Source organism: Choloepus didactylus, chromosome 22 (assembly GCF_015220235.1).
Source record: "Choloepus didactylus isolate mChoDid1 chromosome 22, mChoDid1.pri, whole genome shotgun sequence".
NCBI lineage: Eukaryota > Metazoa > Chordata > Mammalia > Pilosa > Megalonychidae > Choloepus > Choloepus didactylus.
This window is the reverse complement of record NC_051328.1, coordinates 27,549,497-27,576,269: the sequence shown is the minus strand read 5'-3', so window position 1 is coordinate 27,576,269 and position 26,773 is coordinate 27,549,497. Positions and strand designations below refer to the sequence as shown.

The following is a 26,773-nucleotide window of genomic DNA, read 5'->3' as shown; positions in this document are numbered from 1 at the left end:
AACAGTGGTGAGTTCCTAGAGTGCGGTCGAAACCCGCTCGGACCCTACACTCAGAGGAAGGAAACCGAGACTCCGAGAGAAAAGTCCCCGAGGGCGAGGGGAGAGTCGAGCGAGGAAAGGAAGCAAATATCCAAAACTAACTCCAGGCGTTTTAAAGGGAGTACTGGAACCAGTTTTTCCAGGGACAGGAACAATCCGGAACCGGGGCACCGGGCGCGAAACCAGAGAGGCCGGACCTGCCGACCTCACAGCTCCAGGTAGAGACCTTCGGAACCCAGGACGCGACCCTCGCGAGGGACTCAGCCAATGTGGTGTGGTCGGGTCCACGGTAATGCCTCCGCCGCGAGAAGTAGTCCCCGGCCGCGCCGCCGCGGAAGGGAGGAAGGAGCCTCCAGACCCAGCCGGCCGTCCTTCAAGACGTGGGACCTGGGAGCGGCGGTCGTCCGGCCCAATCCCTGGAAAGGAAGGCGTGGTCGGTCCGACCCTGCGGATCCCTCCGCCCGCGTTTGCCAGGCTGTAACCGCGGGAGCCGCCATTTTGAATGCTGATCCTTGCTTTTCGGGTCTGTGTCTTATTTTTTCCCGGCTGGATTCGGTCAGGTGAGTGTGGCAGCTTCGGCGTCAGGGGTCTGAGTTGTCCTCCTCACTCTGCGTTCCGTATTTAGAAGACCTCAGCCAACGCTAGGGCTGGGGTTCAAACGATTCTGCAGGTAGGCAGGTGAGGAAAAAGGGAAAGGTCCTGGGTGTGGCGAATAGGCCGGAGGGGCCGTGGCGCTTGAGACGGCCAGAGGTGGGGGTGGGCGTGGCAGGAGCTCGGGCAGCGTGGGGACCACTGCTCCAAGACGCTTGAAGCCGCCAAACTTTTCTGTTTAATCTTCCCTGTCCCAAAGCGTCTCTTCCCTTGGCCGGAAACGCCGCGGCCTCGTCCCGTCACCCGACGGTGGTTGGACTTGGCCGGGCCTCTCTGGACTGCACTCCTACCGCGTCTCCTCTGGCCTACAGGGGCTTCGGGAGCCGAAAGGTTCGAACTTCCGGCCGCCTTCGTGGGACGGGGTGACCTTGTTCTGGGTTTGCTCCGGGGAGGGGGGTGCGGGGTTCGGCGAGGGGCGGAGAAAGTTACCTTTTTCTTTCCCTGAAGCAAGCTGCAGCCTCTGAACCCTATCGCAGGGCCCTCGGTGTATGTTGGGGAGACTTTGTCAGAAGCCTGCGGCTCTCTTTATGTCCTCAGCGCCTCTCTTCCCGGGTGCTGGAGGTGAGGACTTGAAATTCACCAGCATAAACTTTTACAGGGATCGGGACCCAAGAGCGTCAGTGTAATAATTAGGTAATAGGACTGTAGGATCGTTACGAAAGACAGCCACCTTCACTTACTGTAGACGTAATGTTAAGTCTGGTCTTAAGCAGCGCTGGCTTATTTCACTCAGCATGATGTTTTCAGGGTTCATCCCTGTTGCATGTGTCAGAACTCCATTCCTTTTAACAGCTGAATACAATTCCATGTATGTATGTACCACATTTAGTTTGTCCATTCATCTGCTGATGGATACTTGTGTTTCCACTTTTTGGCCATTGTGACTAATGCTGTCATAAACATTGGTGTACAATGTCTGTTGGAGTCTCTGTTTTCAGTTCTTTTGGGTATACACCTAAGAGTGGAATTGCTGGGACATATGGTAATTCTATGTATAACGTTCTAAGGAACCACCAAATTGTTTTTCACAATGGCTGCATCATTTTACATTCTCACCATCAATGCATGAAGATTCCAGTTTCTCCTTTTCTCCAGCACTTGTTATCTTCTTCTTTTTTTTTTTTAATTAAATTTAGTTTTATTGAAATACATTCACACACCATACAATCATCCATGATATACAATCCACTGTCCACAGTATGATAACATAGTTATGCATTCATTACCACAATCTATCTCTGAACATTTCCCTTACATCAGAAATAACCAGAACAAGAATAAAAAATAAAGGTGAAAAAAGAACACCCAAATCATCCCCCCATCCCACCATTTGTCCTTTAGTTTTTATCCCCATTCCTCCACTCATCCATACACTAGATAAAGGGGGTGTGAGCCACAAGGTCTTCATAATTAATAGCCATCCTAGTGGGTGTGAAATGATATCTCATTGTGATTTTGATTTGCATTTCCCAGATGGCTAATGATGTTGAGTGGCTTTTGTGTTTTTATTGGCCATTTGTGTATCTTCTTTGGAGAAATGTCTATTCAAATCCTTTGCCCATTTTTAAATTAGTTTGATTGTCTTTTTGTTGTTGAGTTGTAAAAGTTCTTTATATATTCTGGATCATAGACCCTATCAGATATATGATTTACAAATATTTTCTTCATTCTGTAGGTTGTAGCAAGTGAATTTTATAACTGGGGGCTTTTGATGAGAAAGAAAGTTCCAGACCCAAAGGAATCATTATAACAGGGAAGTCTTAGGCACCAGAATATGTGTGCAAAGTAGCTATATTTTTCAAATGAGTTTCTGCCTTATTTCATTTGTTTTTGGAGGACACCTGACTTTAATTCTGTACCTATTTCCAGTTTGAACATTGTCGTGTTTATTGAAGCCTAAATTGAGGCTATGTTGATTGGGTTATGTAGGAATTAACTGCCACCCTCACTTATTTCCTTTGAATGAACCCAGGCAGCTTATACTCATTTTGCTGTATAAGCAGTGAGAAATGGAGAAGGAGGTATGACTGTTTTTCTTTATTTTGTTAACTTTTCAAAAGAATTTGAAGTGATAGTATCTGATGGAAACAGAGGTGATGTCTGAATCCCATGTGTAAACTTTAGTGTCCATATAGTTATTAACTCATCACAAAATTGCTTATAATTTTGGATTATATTATCCTTTGTCTTCTAATAGACATTCCAAATTATTTGCTTTCTGAGGTGGGTTTGGTTTTTAATATTAGCTTTATTATTAGTCCAGATCTTTGGATTGGAAAAGTGTTTACATGTAGCAGTAACTAAATCATTTTTTTCGTCCAATTTTTGGCTGCTTTTAAAACTCAGAATTTGGGACCAAAGTTCATACATAGTCTTATAACTTGCTTTTTAAACTAATATAATAACATTAATATATTCTATCAGTAAATGCTAATTAAAAATAAGTAATATTTCCAGTTTTTGTAGTGATATTACTTGTACACTCATGCTCATAGCAGCACTGTTTACAATAGCCAAAAGGTGGAAAGAGCTCAGATGTCCATCAGTGGATGAATAAACAAATTTTAGTGTATCCATATAATAGTATTCAGCCATAAAAAGGAATTTATTACTGATACATGCTACAATGTGGATGAATCTCTAAAACGTTATAGTAAGTGAAGAGGCCAGACACAAATATTACTGTAATTCTATTTATGTGAAATATTCAGAATAGATAAATCCATCAAAACAGGATACAAATTGATGGTTCTCAGGGACTGGGGAGAGGAGAAAATGGGGAGAAATAGCTTAATGAGTAAGATGGTTTACTTTGGAATAATGGAAATGCTTTGGCACTAGATAGAGATGGTGTTTGCACAATATTGTGAATGTCCTAAATGCCCCAAAATTGTTCACTTTAAATTGGCTAATGTTAATGTTATGTGAATTTCCCCTCAGTAAAAAAAAATGTGATAAATGTATTTATATAAATATCTGTGTATAAAGCTCTGATTACTTCCTTTGGTTATGAACCTAGGAGTGGAATTGGAATTAGTAGCTCGAAGTGTACATGTTTATAAACCTCTTGGAAATATTGGAAATATTTAAAATACAGATGTGATTTAAGTTTTGCTTCCTTGAGGCATTACAAAACTGATGCTTGTAGACCCCTCCCAATGTAGACTACTTAAGGAACCACTCAGAAATCTTGAAATTTTTGTCATCACTGCGACTTTATATTAGAACCCAAATTTTATTATGTTGTATCTTTGAGATAGTATCCAAGCAAGTGACTAAAGAGGTCAAATCTTTTAGTAAGCTCTAAAGCATCATTTATTTCCTTGTGGCACTTACCACAGTTATTCTTGTACAGTTACCAATGTGATATATTTCTCGAACTAGACTATAAACTTTAGAGCAGTAATCTGTCTGTTTCCTTACCAGCGTATATCTATTGCCTGTCACAGTGTAGGAGACATTCAGTAAATATTTGTTGAAAAAAGGTTAAAAAATATATATTGTATTACAATTTATAGTGTCTAAAACAAAATAGTAATGTAGTGATGAAGATTGTTTTCTTGAGTTTTTAATTCACATGCAGTTAGGTTTTATTCTTAGCTCTACCAATTAGTTGCTGACTGATCTTGGACAAGTGTGTGGTATAGTAAATGATAGTAGTGGTTACTATGTTTCTGGCTGTTTCCCACCTCCTATCCAATCTTTGGTTATGAACACCCAGAGAACACAACTACTGTCTGGATCTAGCTAGCACCAGAACTTACTGCAGTCTCTGACATCTTAATAAATGATTGTTGAATTGAGGTTTTGGATTTATGATTATGACAGGCGTGTAATGGCATAAACTGCAGTTAATGATGCTTCAGCTGTATTGAACTTGAGATTGTCAGAAAGCTCCTTTTCTCTCTGGTACCTGCGTTATTGCATACACTGCTCCTTCTGCTTGAGGATACTTGCACCATCTCTTTACCTAACAAATATCTTGTTTGTCCTTTAGGACTCAGTTAAACTTTGCTTTCTTCTGGAAAGTCTTAAAGCTTTCCATAGCAGGTGATGCGGCTTTTCTTAGAACAGAGTTTCAATTCTTTGTTGTGAGGGGCCGATCCTGTTCAATGTAGGGTGTTTAGTACCATCTCTGGAACCCAAAATGTCTTCAGACTTGTTTTAACGTTTCCTGGGAGGGCAAACTCACCTCTGAGAACCACTCTAGAATTATAGTCCTTGCCAAACAGTATTGTAGTTGCCAGGTTTCCTTACCTGTTTTTTCCATAGCCTTCTATTGTAGAATTTTGTAGAACTGTTTCCCCACACCTTAGACCTTACATCCCTTTGTGCACATCTCTTTGTGAGTAGATGTTGATAATTGGTATTTCTGTGAATGTGGGCATTAGTTTTTTCCATAGGCTGAGACTTAATAGCAGGATTTGAAGAATTAAGAAGATAAGAATGTCTTTGAATTTAGGTCTAGATTTGATCGTCTTTTTCCCTCACCACCCCTGTTTAGATTTTTGGGAGAAGCAGTGGGTCCTCCTGCTTCTTTGTCTTTTTATTACCCTACTCCCATGTCAGTGCATACTTATTTCAACTATCACCAAGTTCTTTCAGGCTTCCTTCAAAGTACATCTCAAATCCAACCATTTTTACCCCTGCCAGTGCTAACCATCCCAGTTGAAGCTGTTACCATCTCTGTTGGGACTGTAGTAATAGCCTTCTCATTTGGTCATCTTGCTTCCATTATTTTTCTTTCAATCAGTTCTCCACATACAGCCAAAATGCTGTTTTAAAAATATGAATCAGATTGTGTCATTCTCCCATATTAGAAAACCACTATGGTTTGTTGTGTCAAATAATCCACTTTCTAAGTGCTGTTAGTTCCTGAACTGATTTTGGTTTTGAGTTGTTTCTGATTCTTATCTTTTTCTAGGAGGAACGGAACAGCATGCTGGGCTCTGGATTTAAAGCTGAGCGTTTACGAGTCAATTTGAGATTAGTCATAAATCGTCTTAAACTTCTGGAGAAAAAAAAAAGTGAGTCATGTGATTTGCCATCTCTCTTTCTTAAAATATATCACTGGATGCTAACACCCCAATTCTGGATCTTTCATACCAGTACTGTAAAGTCTTAGGGATCCCAGATCCTTTAAGCTATAGATGCATTTCTGCCTTGAGAATGAGTGGCCATTGACTAGTTAGACTGAATCACTTTGTTGCAGGAAAAGGGGTATACTCTGACTGGAATGGGTAGCATGGCTCTTAAATAGGACATTTCTAGATACACAAACAGTATTCTCACCTAGACAAAGCAGCAAATCTTAGAGTAGATGGGACTAGATTTGCTAAGGGAGGGTGAGCTAGGATATAGCAGAGATGCTTCTCTCTACTGGGGGTAGATGTCTGCCCATGGGCTAGTATACTACTTCTTTGTGACTGGGGTGGGATCTGTGCCACAGCGGAACTGGCCCAGAAAGCAAGGAAGGAGATTGCTGACTATCTGGCTGCTGGGAAGGATGAGCGCGCTCGCATCCGAGTGGAGCATATTATCCGGGAAGACTACCTTGTGGAGGCTATGGAGATCCTGGAGTTATACTGTGACCTGTTGCTGGCTCGGTTTGGCCTCATCCAGTCTATGAAGTAAGATATTTTAATTTGGAGACCTAAATCACCTCTGGAATTGGGGAAAGGAGTAATATTGGTCTCTTTCTGCACTTAGGGGGGCTAACACCAGGGACTACTTTACATGCCCAAAGACCTTTTGTCTACCAGGTGCCTGATGGTGTGGTCTCAATGTAGACAACTCTTGAAAAGAAAACATAAAATCCGAAATCAAGAGGAGACTAGGTTTTAGTCTTGGTGCAATCATTTTCTGGCTGTGTGGCCTTGGGCTCATCATGAACTTAGTGTTTGTAAGTTTGAGTTTCCCCAAAAGTAAAATAGAATGATTATAATGGCTAGAAGCCTAGAGTAGTGAAAATCCAATGAGATTCATGAAAGAGCTCTAAGGACTCAAAAATACTATACTGAGTCTAGGGTTTTATTTATTTTAAATAATGTTAAATTTTATTTTTATTTTTTTTTCCTTGATTAGGGAGCTAGATTCTGGTCTGGCTGAATCTGTATCTACACTTATCTGGGCTGCTCCTCGACTCCAGTCAGAAGTAGCTGAGTTGAAAATAGTGAGTATACTCAGTTTCAGTGATATCTTTTCATATTGTTACAAAGGTACTTTAATATAGGTCATTTATGCTTATTTGACTGGGTGTTCTGCATCGTTCTCGTATTGCCTTTGAAACAAGTTTTATAAATTTGTTTCTACTTTATTTTCAGGCCCTATTTCATAGAGAACAGTGTTTTGCAAATTTGAATAATTTTTTGGGTATCTCCAATTTCATCTTATTTTTCTTATAATATTACTTAAGTGTATATAAATAGAAAAGTTCCTATATAACTATATATCAGTAAAATTAAAGTAACATTAATTTAAAAGGGGACAGATGTTTTGCTTCATGTATTCATTCCACAAATATTTATTGAATAGCTGTTATGAGCTAGGGGTTATGTTGGGTGCTGTGGGTACAATGGTGAACAAAACATGACACCAGCCCTACTCTTGAAGCTTAGAGTCTAGTGGAAGAGATAAGTATTAACCAAAAAAAAAAAAATTTCCCATCACAACATGGATATGTTAGGACACAAATTCAATTGAATTCTTTTCTTCCCTAATTTCTGCATCTTTGCCTTTGTTATATTTTTGAAAAGATTGTCTCAATCTTAATTCTTATTGAAATTTCCTTTTATATATATTTTTATTTTACAAGTGTTTTTAATTCTCTGAATATGTATATATATTAATTTTAATTCATTTTTATTGAGATATAGTCACATACCATGCAGTCATATAATACAAAGCTTACATTCAGTTGTTTACAGTACCATTATATAGTTGTGCATTCATCGCCAAAATTAATTTTTGACATTTTCATTACCACACACACAGAAATAATAATAAAAATTAAAGTGAAAAAGAAGAATTAAAGTAAAAAAGAACACTGGGTGTTTTTGTTTTTGTTTTGTTTTGTTTTTCCCCTTCCCTCATTTTTCTACTCATCCTTCCATAAACTAGACAAAGGGGAGTGTGGTCCATATGGCTTTCCCAATCACACTGTCACCCCTCATAAGCTGCATTTTTATACAATCGTCTTCAAGATTCATGGGTTCTGGTTGATAGTTTTAGGTATTTACTGCTAACTATTTCAGTTCATTAGAACCTAAAAAGTGTTGTCTTTATGTGCGTAAGAGTGCCCACCAGAGTGACCTCTCGGCTCCTTTTGGAATCTCTCTGCCACTGAAGCTTATTTCATTTCCTTTTACTTCTCCCTTTTGGTCAAGAAGATGTTCTCCATCCCACGATGACCGGTCTAGATTCCTCCCCAGGAGTCATATTGCACGTTGCCATGGAGATTCACTTCCCTGGGTGTCAGATCCCACGTAGTGGGGAGGGCAGTGATTTCACCTGCCAAGTTGGCTTAGCTAGAGAGAGAGAGGGCCACATCTGAGCAACAAAGAGGCCTGAATATATATTTTTAAATACTGTACTGATTTTGTGTTATGACTATAATGTCAGACTGTAATGTCTCGAGAATACTAATTGTAAGTTTCTTTAACCTCTTTCTTAAGGGAACTGCTGACTGTCAGGAAATTGTTTTCTTTCTTTGGGCTGGTCATTTTCCCCAGAGAGGAATCCTCCAGTGTCCTACCTGGAGAGTGTAAGCTGGCTACCATCATTCTGAGCCCACAAGAAAGCCAGGAATCTCATTGTGTTCTGTGTAGAAGATTTAGATTTAATTCTCCTATTGTTAGTATGCCTGCCCTCTGCTGTGCCTGAAGTCCAGAGACCCTCTAGTTTAACCCTCCTAGACAGTAAATCTCCTGTATTCTGATAGGGTAGGATAGGTGGTCATTTAGGTTTTATGGGTAGAGGAATGGGAGAGCAGAGGCAACTGTTACACAAACTTAACTTTGGTGTCCTGTTTTTAGCCTCTCCCATACTCCTTCTTTTTGTCATAGGAAACAAAGATTTACATGTTTACATGTTTTTTAAAAATGAAACCATAAAAGAACTAGGAGAAAAATAGGCAGGTTTTTTTTTTTTATTCCATAGTGGAAGAGGTCTAAATATACCACAAAAGCCATAAGCAATGCAATAAGTTAATCTAAATAAAAATTAAAATTTTCTGCATAGTATAAAGCAAAATAAACACTGTAAAAGATAAATGACAAACATATGATAGGTACCAGGTACCCGGAAAGTCTATATGAACCGAGAGCCCCCTTGCACTGGGCTCCCAGATTGTGGGGACTGCTCTGGTTCAATGCCACTATCGTCTCCTGCCTGACCTGTTAACAGCAGTTTTGTGAATGTTCTTCCTACACCTGCTTTGTCTTTCTGTAGTGTATTTTCCATTCCATCAGAACAGCCTAGAGAGTTCAAAACACAGATTTAATTCTATAGTTTTGATAGTAACAAAATTCCTTAATATAGCCTACTCATCTTTTTTTTTTTTTTAATCATCATTTTATTGAGATATATTCACATACCACGCAGTCATACAAAACAAATTGTACTTTCGATTGTTTACAGTACCATTACATAGTTGTACATTCATCACCTAAATCAATCCCTGACACCTTCATTAGCACACACACAAAAATAACAAGAATAATAATTAGAGTGAAAAAGAGCAATTGAAGTAAAAAAGAACACTGGGTACCTTTGTCTGTTTGTTTGCTTCCCCTACTTTTCTACACATCCATCCATAAACTAGACAAAGTGGAGTTTGGTCCTTATGGCATTCCCAATCCCACTGTCACCCCTCATAAGCTACATTTTTATACAACTGTCTTCGAGATTCATGGGTTCTGGGTTGTAGTTTAATAGTTTCAGGTATCCACCACCAGCTACCCCAATTCTTTAGAACCTAAAAAAGGTTGTCTAAAGTGTGCGTAAGAGTGCCCACCAGAGCTACTCATCTTTTATATCTCAGCCAAGCAGCCCTGACTTTTCAGATCAGATTTGATTCCCCTGTTATAAATTGCTGATAGCATGTTGCACCTTCTCTTGGTAGCATTTATCACAGCTGCAGTTATACCTTTATCTGTGTGATTATTTGACTAATGATTGTTTTCCCCAGAGACCAAAAGACTATAAGAGTAGGAACAATGTCTATTTTTGTTCATAATTATATTTATGGGGCCTATCATAATGCTTCTAATAGTTTTGACACATAGATGCTATTTAGTGGATGGATCAATAAATGAATTAAATGTAGTGCTGCTTAAAGTTTTACAGAACTCAAGTTTTTTTGAAATCCCGTAATAGAAGCATGTTTACTTTGGATAGGAGGAAGATCAAAGCAAGTCTGTTGGAGTAGTTTCTACTTTTATTTATTTGTTTTTTTCCCTATAGGTTGCTGATCAGCTTTGTGCCAAGTATAGCAAGGAATATGGCAAGTTATGTAGGACCAACCAGATTGGAACTGTGAATGACAGGGTAATGAACATGCTTGTTAAACATGAAGCACTGGGCAGGGTGGGAGCAAGTTATTTAATTGCCTTTGTAGATTCTAGTGGGTACCACTGTATGGCTGAATTCATCCAGGGTTGCACATTCCATAGTGAAGTGAGAAGGAAGGCTAGCTGGCTGGGTAGTGCAGCAACACTTACCCTGCCCTACATCTCTAATCGTGATGCTCTTTGTCATTCCTGATACTCCTATCTTTATGCCTCACCATCCATTTTACCTCTTGTGATTTGTGAAGGCAGAAGTGAGGTGGTGGGGAGAAGGCTGGATGAATTCAAATGTGGAAGGCGATAGTTCAGGTTTTTTTTTAATTAACACCTGGGTAATATGTAACCAGAGAATGTGAGAGACAGAGACAGAGACATGAGCCTTGTTTTGTGTTTTGTGACTCTGTAAAAATTATTAAACCAGTGACTCTCATGATAAAATTTGAGGAACAAAATTGAATTACTGAGATGGGTTAGGATTAGATAAGTTAGATTCATTTTAACTGATATCTGGGTCTTTTCCTACAGTTAATGCACAAACTGAGTGTGGAGGCTCCACCCAAAATCCTAGTGGAGAGATATTTGATTGAAATTGCCAAGAATTACAATGTGCCCTATGAACCTGACTCTGTGGTCATGGTAAGTTTAGATGTCTCTGAGTACAAACAAAAATGGGTCTGTAGATATCACCTTCTTGAAAATTTTACTCGTCGCACTAACTCAAGTTTGTGAGAATTTAAGGCTCTGTCCAAAGTGCTTTTTTTGGGTGACAATAAATATGCCTGTGTATCTCACAGGGTATTTAATAATCAGATAAGATGAATGATTGAAAGAACTTTGAAGAGGTACACACCTTGATACAGATGTTAAGTGGCAGTGTTATTGCTGCTTTTCTGTGAACTTCAAGGAATTGAGACTCTCCCAGTTCATGAAACATTTATTGGATGCCTACCATGTGCCAGGCAGTGCATAGAAAGCTGACGAGAATACAGAGATATACAAAAAAAGGTCCTCCTAAAGCGGCTTACAGTGTGAGGAGGGTAAATATGCAAATGATCATTCAGCAGTTTAGGGGATGCTTTGGTGTCCTGCTCAGAGTCCCCGTTTCATACTTCAGGACAGAAGCACTTATTCCACAGTCTTGAGAGTATTGATGCCTGGAGACTCACACACAATTGAGTATCCCTTCAGAGGTGGCCCTCGGCTGAAGACAGCCGCCCTAACCGAAGTTACATCTCTTTCCCTGGGGGCAGCTTGCCTCCAAAAACTGTTCAGTGCAGGGCTTTAAAAACTCTGCTCCTTTGTCCAATCAGGGACACCTCTGCAGGTCCATCCTGGCTCCTAAACCCCCTGGGAAGTTGGCTGAGGCCTTTGTTGTGACTGCATTCCAGCTTGTCCAATCCTGTTTCCTTCACTTCCTTTACAGGTGTTGATCCCAAGAGCACCCCCCAGGAAACTTCCTGCATGCTAATCTCTACCTCAGAATCAGCTTCCCAGGGAAAGTGGCCTGCAACGTTGGTTAATGATGTGGGTTGCTCTCTGTTTCTCAGGCGGAAGCCCCTCCTGGGGTAGAGGCAGATCTTATTGATGTTGGATTCACTGATGATGTGAAGAAAGGCGGTCCTGGAAGAGGAGGAGGAGGTGGTGGATTCACAGCACCAGTTGGTGGACCTGATGGAACGGTGCCAATGCCCATGCCCATGCCCATGCCATCTCCAAATACTCCTTTCTCATATCCACTCCCAAAGGGACCAGTAAGTATACACACAAAGTATGCATATAAGCTTTAGAAAATGTAACAGAAGATGACAAATAGGCTTTGTGAATATAGTCGGGATTTGTACATTATCAAAAAGATGTAGCAGTAAGAACATTTGATATTAGCCTAATGACTGTATTGTGGAAAAAATATTTTGTCATTGGGATTCTGAGAAAGACTTTTGGTTCAGCTGTAGACAACATAGTGGGAAAATGTAGAGAGATGGTGCTGGAAAAACCCTTTCCATGTAGATTCACTGAATACCTTTGTAATGTGTTATAGGAGTGCTAGTAGCTTTTTCCAAAAATAATTAATAGCCACTTACTACCAGGTAGAAAAACCTCCTTTTCAGACAAGATGAAGGTCTTGGCTAGTAAGAAAGTCTGATTGGAATCTTCCCTTGCAGACATAAAGCAATTGATTTAGTAATTTGAAGAATATCCTTTTGGCTATAGATCTTTAAAAATCTGGAATCCTTCTGACCGCGTGTGGCCCTTTTGGAGCATTTTTTTTTCTTTTGGGGCTCAGAAATTACAAATAGGGGGCAGTGTCTCTGATATTGCCTTTCTCCTCTTGCAGTCGGATTACAATGGATTGCCAGTGGGGACTTATCAGGCCTTTCCCAATATTCATCCACCTCAGATACCAGCAACTCCCCCATCGTATGAATCTGTAAGTGCCTGAGCCTCTTTTATAAGCACCAGGAGTGAATCCCAGGAAGAGAGAGCAAAATAATGGCCACAGGGAAGGCACAGTTTTGATCATCTCTGTAGTACCGGCATTGTTCTCGCTTTGGGATTCTTGTGTTGCTTTCAGACTACCCTGGAAATGGGAGTGGTGGTGGTAGCTGCATTGTTGGTGGCAATACCTTGTCTGCAGTTAAGCCAGGAATCAAGAAGGAGCTGCTGATCTTTTAGAAAGTCATTTTCTTAGAAAATAGTTTTCTTTGACGAGCTAGGAAGAGAATCTCATTAGGCTGTGATGTTGTGGTGCTGGAGGCTCTCAACACTCATGTAAAGGAACAGTTTTGTTAAAAATAGTGACCAGATTTTTTACTTACGCTGAGGTGTCCGGTTAGTAAATTTTAGCCTATGGCATTAGTTTTACATTTTAGTCTTATAGTTGAGAGTGGCTATAAACAGTTATTATGGTGATGATGTCTTGAACTGTAGGTGTTTGTAACAGCTTTGGTTCAGAATGAGATTACTTGTTTCCTGCCAGCCTCACTTCCTCAGTTAGTATATGCCTTTTCAGACCCACTTCAATCTGATTCATTACTGAGAAAACAAATTAGTATAGTATTTGCAATACAGTTTATTCATCTAGAAAGATCCTCCTGTTCCTGAGCAAATCTTCTTTACTTCGGTTTCTTTCCTTAGCTTGATGTGTTTACCTTGGGCTTGGGTTTTTCTTACGCTTAGGCCTTGCATGCATTGAAGCATTGCCATGATTGTCTCTAGGAATGAGGTAGAAGATCTTCCTCATTATTTGAGGACTTGGTTCTTGTAGATGTATTCTCTGATTTAGTGCTTTCTCTCTGCCTGGAAGGTGGAGATATCAAGTTAAAGAAAGAATTATGGTGTGGTAAGAATTTTCTTTTTCTCTGCTTGGCTGTTAAGAGTTCAACATGGTGTCTACCTAGTTGGGAGACAGTCAGGAAGAATTGCAGGGGGTGGAGGAGCACTTTCTTTGGAACAGCATCTGTTGCTTTTGTTGAGCAGCTTAGCTTTTGGAAAACACAGGGGCTCATTCCAGTGTCAGTACATGCCCAGTGGTGCCATTGCTTTTTCCTCTAGTAACAATCTTTGTGTTTCAGGTTGATGACATTAATGCTGATAAGAATGTCTCTTCTGCACAGATTGTTGGTAAGTGTGAGTCAGAAACTCTGAAGGCTCAGTGCTGAACCTTTTGCTGTTTTCTCATTTCTGTTCTTCTCTCAGAGACTGTTTTCATGTCTAGGTATTCTACCCATATGCCCTGTCCTTCCCCAAATGCAATATGGCTAAAACAGATTCTCCAGTTTCTGTTTCTGTCAGTGGTATCACTATTCTTTTTCATTCATCTTATTTTTTCATCTTGTTTTTTAAGTCACCCTCTAGTTCTTTATTTTTGTTACTGCTGCCTTGACTTCCATTGTGCCTGGAAATACCAAAAAATATTTTTTAATTAATTGGGCATTAAAATTTTTAATTGGGCATTAAAGAGAAGTTAAAGTGGGTGATATATGCATAAATCATAAGTGTAAATTCAATGAATTCTCACAAAGCAAGCATGTCCAGGCAGCTATCCACACAATCAAAAAATAAAATACTACCAGCATCCCACCTTCAGTGGGAAGGTACTTTTTAAAATTGAAGACAGTTTTATTGAGGCATAATTTACATTCAATAAAGCACACAGAATTTATAGTTTGATGAATTTTGATATTTACACACATGTAACCACCACCCCAGTCAAGTTTTAGATTGTTTCCATCACCCAAGAAAGTTTCTTTGTGTTTCTTTCCAGGCTATTCTATCCCTCTCTTCAGAGGCAACCACTGTTTTGATTTTCTATACCTATAGTTTAATTTTGCCTGTTCTAGAATTTACATATAAGTGGAAACACACAGTAGATAGGAGGATGATTTTAACATACAAAATATGAAAAACAGAAGACTAAAATACAGATCAGATCCCAGTACATCAAATAAAAAGGACATTAATGTACCTTATACAAATTTTTTTCCCTAAACCTTATTATATAATGGCTCTTCTTAAGAAGCAATATTTGTTTCAGCAAAATTCTAGCACCAGCCCTTGCACTTTATGGTTAGGGAGCAAACTTTTGTGAAAGAAGACTGTTTGTTTAAATGAATGCTCTATGTACCTGGCTCCATGTACCACATGTTGACTTTCCCTTAAACTTTTTTTCTCACTGTAAGAAAGTAAAAGATATGATTCAACTAAAATTAGAAAATATGAATATTAATTGTCCTGAAGCTTTTCACTGATTTTTAGAATTGAATTTGAGTCATTATTTTAAAACTACTGTTTTCTCCTGTCTTTTAATTGTTTTATTGTTTCTGCCAAAGGGGATTGTGGGTTTTAGGATCTGAGCCATTTCTCTGGCATTTGTAACGCTATACTCCTTACTGTGATTAGGTCCTGGACCCAAGCCAGAAGCCTCTGCAAAGCCCCCTTCCAGACCTGTAGATAACTATGATAACTTTGTACTGCCAGAGTTGCCATCTGTGCCAGACACACTACCAAGTGCATCTGCTGGTGCCACCACCTCGGCATCTGAAGACATTGACTTTGATGATCTCTCCCGGAGATTTGAAGAGCTGAAAAAGAAAACATAGGCCTTTTAAACCAGGCAGCATCCTAGTTCTGGGACTGAGCAGCTTCTCCTTGTAACAAAAGAATCTCCTTGAAATTCCATTTCATCTGTTAACCGTCACTGAATGCATTTTTCTATGGGCTCTCCTCCTGCTCTGCCAAATTCTTCTGATTTCTAGTTCTCTATTGCTCCTAAGAGACTAATGACTGGAGGCTCTATGAGGCCAAAGCAGCTGGCAGCTGTACTTGTCCATTTCTTGTCAGTGTGGTCCCACGTTTTCTCCTGGCCTGCCCTCCATCCCTCCACTGGAGAGTGAGAAAGTGAAAGCATTGTGGGGAGTACTGCCATTGATGGGTAGACCGTGGAGACTAGCACTTCGTAAGTGTCTCAGCCTGTGCTGAGTTTCCAGACTTAGAAACAAGTCTGGGGGATTTGTGGTCAGTGAGACTCAAGGCTGAGGTACGTGTTTTCTTGCTCTCTAACATGAATGGGAGAGAGAAAATGACTGAGGAAGCCATTTTAACGTTCCTGGAAACGGGGCCCTCTCATTGGCATGTACAGGACACTCCTTGCTGCAGGGCACTGTTCTACCTGGATCCAGTTAACAAAGTTTATTTGGAAAGTTGATGGCCTCTCTTAGTTCTACTGGATTCTCAGGGAGCCCTCTGTGGCCTTTTGCTTTATTTTGAGTGTTCTGTTTCCTCTTTTTCCTGTTTTTCCTATAACACATTCTGTTGGATTGCATTACTGGCAGAGGAATGATAGGCCATATATTGGACAGAAACTGCCATTCAAGGCTAGCGTGGGCTTCCAGCTGTCTTAACAGAAGAACTCAAATCTCTCTTGGGTAGTGAGCTGGAAATCCTACAGGAGAAGAAGGGCTCCTGTTTTCATTTGAAAACTATGAATTTAAGTGGAACCTTTAAAAACTGATCACAGATATTTTTGGTGCCCACGTGGCTATAGTTGTTCACTGCTTTCCAGGATGGATGAAATTCTTATGGTTGTGATTTATGTGCTCCTTTGCCGCCTAGCTAAAGCCATCCTTTCCTACAGGGATGACTTTGGGGATTGGAAGATGACTTTTTCTTCTGTGTAGTGGATCTGTATATACCTGTTTCAAGCAATTTAATGTTTTTGATTGGTTTGTATCTCATAGCTCAGTAGCTGCTAATAAAGTTAAAGATTCTGTGCCCTGCTTTCCCTGTGTTTGGTCAAGTGATAAAGCACAAATTTGGATACTAGAGGAGCTTTTTAAGCAAGTAATTTGTGCTGATGCAGTAGCCAGATCTCAGCTTCTGCTCCCTCAGTGTGGATGCCTTGGACAGTACCCACTTTGATCTCTGGATTTAAGCCTAGATAGCATCTGTGAGTTTGGTAGTTTGGTTTGTTACTGCTCTGGGAGAGGGTTCCCATCTGCCAAACTTCATGCTTTGTATCTTTATTTTTGATAAGCTGCAGTGAGCTCCCTTCTGACTTACTCATTTCCCACGGCCATTCTGGAACTTGGGTGGTGAGTGTTCTGTTATTTGCTGCTTGGGAGCAGCGCTGTTTTATCCTATATGAGTCTCACAGTGTTAGCCCTGTCACGACAGTGCCAAGACCCATAAACACAGGAACTTGGAGCCAACGTGACTTTGATTCCTCACTGACTTACACAGTTAAGAACAAAGTATATGACATATGTTTGTAATTTTTTAAGCAATGCCATGCAAAGATAAGTAATAATCAGTATACTATGAAGTAATAAGCCAAAGGAGGTAACAGGATTAAAATAGTTCATCTTCTAAAATGTCAGTGCAGTGCCCACTGAGGTCATAGCTGCCTGCAAAGATGAGGTTGTGCTTTGTTGCTGCTGGATTCCTAACAAACTTGAGAGCTTCTGTAGCAGCATATCTATTAGTGCATCTTCTTTCTGGGTCTATTTGAACACAGAAGGAGAAAAGTGAGAAAACTGAAATTGTTGCTAATGTTGGAGGGAAAATAGTGCTAAAGACTCAGAACTTTCCATTAATGCTTTACTGTCAGGAGTTGGAGTGTTTCCGCTACTTAATGGTTGAGAGCCAGCTATCTTTATAGGCTAGTGGATATAGAATGTAATACATTCTTGGTAAATTGGGTTTCCTAGCAGAATGGTTAGAGATTTTGAGACTAATAAAGGAAATATGATAATATTTTGCATTATGTCACTCAAGCTAAGCATCCACAATTGAGTTTTTCCAATGATATAACATGTTGATACAAGTTATATTTAAATTACCAACCAGAGTTACCTACCGTATGGGACTTTCTTTACCAAAGGCCATTGGCCATTAGAATGGCAGGAACAAAAAGGTTAATGATCACAGGTACCGTCAGGATGACACTAGTGAGGATCAAAAAGGAGCCCAAGACTCTTTTATCTAAAACAATAACCTGGAAAGACAACAGAAACACATTTTGAGTGATACATTGAAGGACTGATAGTTTAATTTCCACTTTAAAAACAATCTATGTGCTAATGTTTGGGATATATTCATGAAAAAAATTTATGTTTGGTGGAAACTAGGGAGAGAAGCAAAAAGATGTTAAAAAGGAAAATACTTTTAACTAGACAGAACAAAATGACTGATATACAAGGATGTTAAAATAGTGACTTCAGGGCCTTCACAAGAAGTAAACAGGTGAGTTGCAATGAAATTATAAATTATTCAAATCCCATTCACGTTTTGGCAATTTTGGAAAATGTGTCTAAACATGGAAGCTTCAAGGCGTAGCAGAAGCATGTTGAAAGAATAAATGTGTACCAGAAATAATGAAAATTGTCTCTGCCATGCCAGGAAACTCTAAACACAAGAGCATTCCAATAAAATTTAACAGCCACAGAAAACTGGAATTTGTTTTAGTTTTGTCTTTTTTTCCTGTTCTCGTTTTTGAAGCTAGAAGTACTGAGTTCTGTTAATTATTTTTCAGTGAAAGAGACTGTTTTTCAAATTCTGGGCTTACTAACATGGGCGCCATAACCGTATTCTTTAATTTAGGTGTTCTTTTTATTTTCCCATAGTATTAGCTGGTTCACTGTGCCACTAGGGCACTGTTTAAAATAAGAAACAAAACTCAGAGGTTGATACTTTTATAAATAAACACCATGGTGATGGAAATCTCCTAAAGGCAAAATATTTACAAGCCACCCACTTGTCATCCACTTCCTTAAAAGTACCTAATTATAACAATGCCAGGACCACCAAATAATTGGAGCAATCTCTGAGTTTGTGAAGCAAGAATTTTTCCCAATAATTTTACTCCATTTTCCCTTCACATTGTACAATCATGTTGAAAGCGGAAAAGTTTGTTTTTAAAGTAAAAAAAAATAAGTGTTAGTAAAATATTAGTTATTCTGATTTAGACTTCCTTTAGAGTTTTAGGATAAGAAGTTTTAGGATAAATGGAGCTAGTAGCACAAAATGGTTCAGCCAAAATAGCAGTTATATTCTTTCTGGGATCTTAGTAAGGTAGTAACTTTCCACATTAGAAACTTAAATGCTGTATTTTAATTAGTAGCCGTTGAATTCTGGATTCCTAGAATGATTAGTCTTCATGAAAATTGTCAATTTCAGTAGTTTGAATTGAATTTTTTTTCCTACTTAGCCAAATCTGTTTTTTATATACTAGTGTTTGGGCCCCAATTGGATTTCCTATTTTTATCTTTTATGCTGAACAGGAAGATAGGCGTTTGCATGGGTAATTCCTGGGGGAAAATAATAGGCTCTCTGAAATGAGTATTTATTAACCATAAACAGAAATAATGCAGTTCTTCCCGGAAGTGTACCGCCTTGGACGCCCCACCCACACCCCCACTCTCTTCCATTGTATACTTTCAAAGGGCCATTGAAAGAAGTTACAAACCCTTCATGTTAGCCTGGCTTGGTGCAAGACCACAAGTTCAGGCTTGGTGTCCTTTGGCAACAAGATTAAAGATAAAAAGTGAGCAAGGTGACACTAAATGCTTAACGAAGGGCAGATTTCTGAAAGCAGTGGACACTCAAAAGCTGTATGCTTAGGTAGTACCATAAAATGGATGGCAAAGGATCTAAATTTCTCCATTTTCCAGTAAGCAGTAAGAGCTGCTTTAGTAACCAATTCTTTCTTTCTTAGATTTATTAAGCCAAATAGAATTCTGTAGGAAAATCAGGATGGAAGTTTCACCTTATGAGAGATTCCCATCAAGAGACAAACTGAGCTGAGAAACATTCTGCAATTGGAGGTGTTCCATCCGAGCAGCAGGTTAAAATGAAAAGGAAAAAAGCCGAGTCAGAGGAGGTGGAGAGCAGGGGGAGCGGACTGCAGTTCTTTTAGTCTTGAGATGCTTGGTGATGAGGCCAACACAGAACCAGTGGAATGGAAATTGAAATTCCTTAGTGGCTATTTAAATTTCTATACCTAAAACCATAAAATTGCTTTGTAATTACATACTGCTTTAATACAAATTTATTTGATCTTCACATTCTGTGAGATAAATTTTATCCCCATTTTAGAGATGAAACCATTGCCGGGGTTTAAATCATACTGCTGTCTAAGTATATAGGACTACAACTAAAAACCAGCTTTCTTATTCTGCAACCTTTTCTCCAAAACTCATTGCCAACTTCAACTGATGGTTTTCCATTTAGTGACCTTTTTCTAAGAGAAGCATCCTGATTCTAAGACCACAGCACTGGAAGGTGGGGCAAGATGGCGGACTGGTGAGCTGTATGTTTTAGTTACTCCTCCAGGAAAGTAGGTAGAAAGCCAGGAACTGTGTGGACTGAACACCACAGAGCAATCTGACTTTGGGCATACTTCATACAACACTCATGAAAAAGTCGAACTGCTGAGATCAGCGAAATCTGTAAGTTTTTGCGGCCAGGGGACCCGCGCCCCTCCCTGCCAGGCTCAGTCCCGTGGGAGGAGGGGCTGTCAGCTCCGGGAAGGAGAAGGGAGAACTGCAGTGGCAACCCTTATCGGAAACTCATTCTACTGATCCAAACTCCAACCATAGATAGACTGAGACCAGACACCAGAGAATCTGAGAGCAGCCAGCCCAGCAGAGAGGAGACAGACATAGAAAAAAAACAGCATGAAAAACTCCAAAATAAAAGCGGAGGATTTTTGGAGTTCTGGTGAACATAGAAAGGGGAAGGGCAGAGCTCAGGCCCTCAGGCTCATATGCAAATCCCAAACACAAGCTGATCTCTCTGCCCTGTGGAACTTTCCTTAATGGCCCTAATTGCTTTGTCTCTTAGCATTTCAATAACCCATTAGATCTGTGAGGAGGGCCCTTTTTTTTTTTTTTTTTTTAATCCTTTTTTCTTTTTGTAAAACAATTACTCTAAGAAGCCCAATACAGAAAGCTTCAAAGGCTTGCAATTTGGGCAGGTCAAGACAAGAGCAGAACTAAGAGAGCTCTGAGACAAAAGTCAATAATCCAGTGGCTGAGAAAATTCACTAAACACCACAACTTCCCAAGAAAAGGGGGGTGTCCGCTCACAGCCATCATCCTGGTGGACAGGAAACACTCCTGCCCATCGCTAGCCCCATAGCCCAGAGCTGCCCCACACAACCCAGTGTGACGGAAGTGCTTCAAATAACAGGCACACACCACAAAACTGGGCGTGGACATTAGCCTTCCCTGCAACCTCAGCTGATTGTCCCAGAGTTAGGAAGGTGGAGCAGTGTGAATTAACAAAGCCCCATTCAGCCATCATTTCAGCAGACTGGGAGCCTCCCTACACAACCCAGCAGCCCAGAACTGCCCTTGGGGGATGGCACTCACCTGTGACATAGCACAGTCATCCCTCAACAGAGGACCAGGGGGTGCATGGCCTGGAAGAGAGACCCACTTACAAGTCTCAGGAGCCATACGCCAATACCAAGGACTTGTGGGTCAGTGGCAGAGACAAACTGTGGCAGGACTGAACTGAAGGATTAGACTATTGCAGCAGCTTTAAAACTCCAGGATCACCAGGGAGATTTGATTGTTAGAGCCACCCCCCTCCCTGACTGCCCAGAAACACGCCCCATATACAGGGCGGGCAACACCAACTACACACGCAAGCTTGGTACACCAGTTGGACCCCACAAGACTCACTCCCCCACTCACCACAAAGGCAAAGCAGGGGAGAACTGGCTTGTGGAGAACAGGTGGCTCTTGGACGCCACCTGCTGGTTAGTTAGAGAAAGTGTACTCCACGAAGCAGTAGATCTGATAAATTAGAGATAAGGACTTCAATTTGTCTACAAATCCTAAAAGAACCCTATCAAGTTCAGCAAATGCCACGAGGCCAAAAACAACAGAAAATTATAAAGCATATGAAAAAACCAGACGATATGGATAACCCAAGCCCAAGCACCCAAATCAAAAGATCAGAAGAGACACAGCACTTGGAGCAGCTACTCAAAGAACTAAACTTGAACAATGAGACCATAGTACAGAATACAAAGGATATCAAGAAGACCTTAGAAGAGCATAAAGAAGACATTGCAAGACTAAATAAAAAAATAGATGATCTTATGGAAATTAAAGAAACTGTTGACCAATTAAAAAGATTCTGGACACTCATAGTACAAGACTAGAGGAAGTTGAACAACGAATCAGTGACCTGGAAGATGACAGAATGGAAAATGAAAGCATAAAAGAAAGAATGGGGAAAAAAATTGAAAAAATCGAAACGGACCTCAGGGATATGATAGATAATATAAAACGTCCTAATATAAGACTCATTGGTGTTCCAGAAGGGGAAGAAAAGGGTAAAGGTCTAGGAAGAGTATTCAAAGAAATTGTTGGGGAAAACTTCCAAATCTTATAAACAACATAAATACACAAATCATAAATGCTCAGCAAACTCCAAATAGAATAAATCCAAATAAACCCACTCCGAGACATATTCTGATCACACTGTCAAACACGGAAGAGAAGGAGCAAGTTCTGAAAGCAGCAAGAGAAAAGCAATTCACCACATACAAAGGAAACAGCATAAGACTAAGTAGTGACTACTCAGCAGCCACCATGGAGGCAAGAAGGCAGTGGCATGATATATTTAAAATTCTGAGTGAGAAAAATTTCCAACCAAGAATACTTTATCCAGCAAAGCTCTCCTTCAAATTTGAGGGAGAGCTTAAATTTTTCACAGACAAACAAATGCTGAGAGAATTTGCTAACAAGAGACCTGCCCTACTGGAGATACTAAAGGGAGCCCTACAGACAGAGAAACAAAGAAAGGACAGAGACACCTGGAGAAAGGTTCAGTACTAAAGAGATTTGGTATGGGTACAATAAAGGATATTAATAGAGAGAGGGGAAAAATATATATGACAAACATAAACCAAAGGATAAGATGGCTGATTCAAGAAATGCCTTCACGGTTATAACATTGAATGTAAATGGATTAAACTCCCCAATTAAAAGATACAGATTCGCAGAATGGATCAAAAAAAATGAACCATCAATATATTGCATACAAGAGACTCATCTTAGACACAAGGACACAAAGAAATTGAAAGTGAAAGGATGGAAAAAAATATATCATGCAAGCTACAGCCAAAAGAAAGCAGGTGTAGCAATATTAATCTCAGATAAAATAGACTTTAAATGCAGGGATGTTTTGAGAGACAAAGAAGGCCACTACATATTAATAAAAGGGGCAATTCAACAAGAAGAAATAACAATCATAAATGTCTATGCACCCAATCAAGGTGCCACAAAATACATGAGAGAAACACTGGCAAAACTAAAGGAAGAAATTGATGTTTCCACAGTAATTGTGGGAGACTTCAACACATCACTCTCTCCTATAGATAGATCAACCAGACAGAGGACCAATAAGGAAATTGAAAACCTAAACAATCTGATAAATGAATTAGATTTAACAGACATATACAGAACATTACATCTCAAATCACCAGGATACACATACTTTTCTAGTGCTCACGGAACTTTCTCCAGAATAGATCATATGCTGGGACATAAAACAAGCCTCAGTAAATTTAAAAAGATTGAAATTATTCAAAGCACATTCTTTGACCACAATGGAATACAATTAGAAGTCAATAACCATCAGAGACTTAGAAAATTCCCAAATCCCTGGAGGTTAAACAACACACTCCTAAACAATCAGTGGGTTAAAGAAGAAATAGCAAGAGAAATTGCTAAATATATAGAGACGAATGAAAAAGAGAACACAACATACCAAAACCTATGGGATGGAGCAAAAGCAGTGCTGAGGGGGAAATTTATAGCACTAAACGCATATATTAAAAAGGAAGAAAGAGCCAAAATCAAAGAAGTAATGGATCAACTGAAGAAGAAAATGAACAGCAAACCAATCCTAAACCAAGTAGAAGAAAAGAGATAACAAGGATTAAAGCAGAAATAAATGACATAGAGAACAAAAAAACAATAGAGAGGATAAATATCACCAAAAGTTGGTTCTTTGAGAAGATCAACAAGATTGACAAGCCCCTAGCTAGACTGACAAAATCAAAAAGAGAGAAGACCCATATAAACAAAATAATGAATGAAAAAGGTGACATAACTGCAGATCCTGAAGAAATTAAAAAAATTATAAGAGGATACTATGAACAACTGTATGGCAACAAACTGGATAATGTAGAGGAAATGGACAATTTCCTGGAAACATATGAACAACCTAGACTGACCAGAGAAGAAATAGAAGACCTCAACCAACCCATCACAAGCAAAGAGATCCAATCAGTCATCAAAAATCTTCCCACAAGTAAATGCCCAGGGCCAGATGGCTTCACAGGGGAATTCTACCAAACTTTCCAGAAAGAACTGACACCAGTCTTACTCAAACTCTTTCAAAACATTGAAGAAAATGGAACACTACCTAACTCATTTAATGAAGCTAACATCAATCTAATACCAAAACCAGGCAAAGATGCTACAAAAAAGGAAAACTACCGGCCAATCTCCCTAATGAATATAGATGCAAAAATCCTCAACAAAATACTTGCAAATTGAATCCAAAGACACATTAAAAAAATCATACACCATGACCAAGTGCGGTTCATTCCAGGCATGCAAGGATGGTTCAACCTAAGAAAATCAATCAACGTATTACAACACATTAAAAATTCAAAAGGGAAAAATCAAATGATCATCTCAATAGATGCTGAAAAAGCATTTGACAAAATCCAACATCTGTTTTTGATAAAAACACTTAAAAGGTAGGAATTGAAGGAAACTTCCTCAACATGATAAAGAGCATATATGAAAAACCCACAGCCAGCATAGTACTCAATGGTGAGAGACTGAAAGCCTTCCCTCTAAGATCAGGAACAAGACAAGGATGCCCGCTGTCACCACTGTTATTCAACATTGTGCTGGAAGTGCTAGCCAGGGCAGTCCGGCAAGACAAAGAAATAAAAGGCATCCAAATTGGAAAAGAAGAAGTAAAACTGTCATTGTTTGCAGATGATATGATCTTATATCTAGAAAACCCTGAGAAATCGACGATACAGCTACTAGAGCTAATAAACAAATTTAGCAAAGTAGCAGGATACAAGATTAATGCACATAAGTCAGTAATGTTTCTATATGCTAGAAATGAACAAACTGAAGAGACACTCAAGAAAAAGATACCATTTTCAATAGCAACTAAAAAAATCAAGTACCTAGGAATAAACCTAACCAAAGATGTAAAAGACCTATACAAAGAAAACTACATAACTCTACTAAAAGAAATAGAAGGGGACCTTAAAAGATGGAAAAATATTCCATGTTCATGGTTAGGAAGGCGAAATGTCATTAAGATGTCAATTCTACCCAAACTCATCTACAGATTCAATGCAATCCCAATCAAAATTCCAACAACCTAGTTTGCAGACTTGGGAAAGCTAGTTATCAAATTTATTTGGAAAGGGAAGATGCCTCGAATTGCTAAAGACACTCTAAAAAAGAAAAACGAAGTGGGAGGACTTACACTCCCTGACTTTGAAGCTTATTATAAAGCCACAGTTGCCAAAACAGCATGGTACCGGCACAAAGATAGACATATAGATCAATGGAATCGAATTGAGAATTCAGAGATAGTCCCTCATATCTATGGCCGACTGATCTTTGATAAAGCCCCCAAAGTCACTGAACTGAGCCATAATGGTCTTTTCAACAAATGGGGCTGGGAGAGTTGGATATCCATATCCAAAAGAATGAAAGAGGACCCCTACCTCACACCCTACACAAAAATTAACTCAAAATGGACGAAAGATCTCAATATAAAAGAAAGTACCATAAAACTCCTAGAAGATAATGTAGGAAAACATCTTCAAGACCTTGTATTAGGCGGCCACTTCCTAGACTTTACACCCAAAGCACAAGCAACAAAAGAAAAAATAGATAAATGGGATCTCCTCAAGCTTACAAGTTTCTGCACCTCAAAGGAATTTCTCAAAAAGTTGAAGAGGCAGCCAACTCAATGGGAAAAAATTTTTGGAAACCATGTATCTGACAAAAGACTGATATCTTGCATATATAAAGAAATCCTACAACTCAATGACAATAGTACAGACAGCCCAATTATAAAATGGGCAAAAGATATGAAAAGACAGTTCTCTGAAGAGGAAATACAAAAAAGAAACACATGAAAAAATGTTCAGCTTCACTAGCTATTAGAGAGATGCAAATTAAGACCACAATGAGATACCATCTAACACCTATTAGAGTGGCTGCCATTAAACAAACAGGAAACTACAAATGCTGGAGGGGATGTGGGGAAATTGGAACTTTTATTCATTGTTGGTGGGACTGTATAATGGTTCAGCCACTCTGGAAGTCAGTCTGGCAGTTCCTTAGAAAACTAGATATAGAGTTACCATTCGATCCAGCGATTGCACTTCTCGGTATATACCCGGAAGATCGGAAAGCAGTGACAGGAACAGATATCTGCACGCCAATGTTCATAGCAGCATTATTCACAATTGCTAAGAGATGGAAACAACCCAAATGTCCTTCAACAGATGAGTGGATAAATAAAATGTGGTATATACACATGATGGAATACTACACGGCAGTAAGAAGGAGCGACCTCATGAAACATACGACAACATGGATGAACCTTGAAGACATAATGCTGAGCGAAATAAGCCAGGCACAGAAAGAGAAATATTACATGCTACCACTAATTTGAACTTTGAAAAATGTAAAATGAATGGTTTATAATGTAGAATGTAGGGGAACTAGCAATAGAGAGCAATTACGGAAGGGGGAACAGTAATCCAAGAAGAACAGATAGGCTATTTAACGTTCTGGGGATGCCCAGGAATGACTATGGTATGTTAATTTCTGATGGATATAGTAGGAGGAAGTTCACAGAAATGTTGCTATATTATGTAACTTCCTTGGGGTAAAGTAGGAACAGGTTGGAAGTAAAGCAGTTATCTTAGGTTAGTTGTCTTTTTCTTACTC

General features: G+C 39.4%; 1 protein-coding gene across 4 annotated transcripts; it reads left to right on the top strand.

Annotated features, from left to right (window-relative positions):
• The first annotated feature begins 406 nt into the window (after positions 1-406).
• Positions 407-18,208, top strand: IST1 (IST1 factor associated with ESCRT-III). Of its 4 annotated transcripts, none has more exons than XM_037816178.1 (10): positions 410-599; positions 5,615-5,717; positions 6,140-6,320; positions 6,775-6,862; positions 10,153-10,236; positions 10,782-10,892; positions 11,804-12,007; positions 12,592-12,684; positions 13,829-13,877; positions 15,156-18,208. In XM_037816178.1, exons 2-10 carry the CDS (start codon positions 5,630-5,632, stop codon positions 15,353-15,355), a joined length of 1,098 nt encoding a protein of 365 aa, XP_037672106.1. In that variant the 5' UTR covers positions 410-599; positions 5,615-5,629; the 3' UTR covers positions 15,356-18,208. The 4 variants fall into 4 exon arrangements, with proteins under 4 accessions (XP_037672107.1, XP_037672106.1, XP_037672108.1 ...); XM_037816180.1 differs by lacking the exon at positions 410-599 and adding an exon at positions 900-1,020; XM_037816179.1 differs by lacking the exon at positions 12,592-12,684 and having other exon boundaries at positions 407-599.
• Positions 18,209-26,773: the final 8,565 nt, after the last annotated feature.

Excerpts from the sequence above, each read along its gene's own strand:
- IST1 (XM_037816178.1), top strand. The coding sequence starts at position 5,630 with ATGCTGGGCTCTGGATTTAAAGCTGAGCGTTTACGAGTCAATTTGAGA. Across the intron at positions 6,863-10,152 it reads AAGTAGCTGAGTTGAAAATA|GTTGCTGATCAGCTTTGTGC; the intron begins GTGAGTATACTC and ends TTTTCCCTATAG. Across the intron at positions 10,237-10,781 it reads TTGGAACTGTGAATGACAGG|TTAATGCACAAACTGAGTGT; the intron begins GTAATGAACATG and ends CTTTTCCTACAG.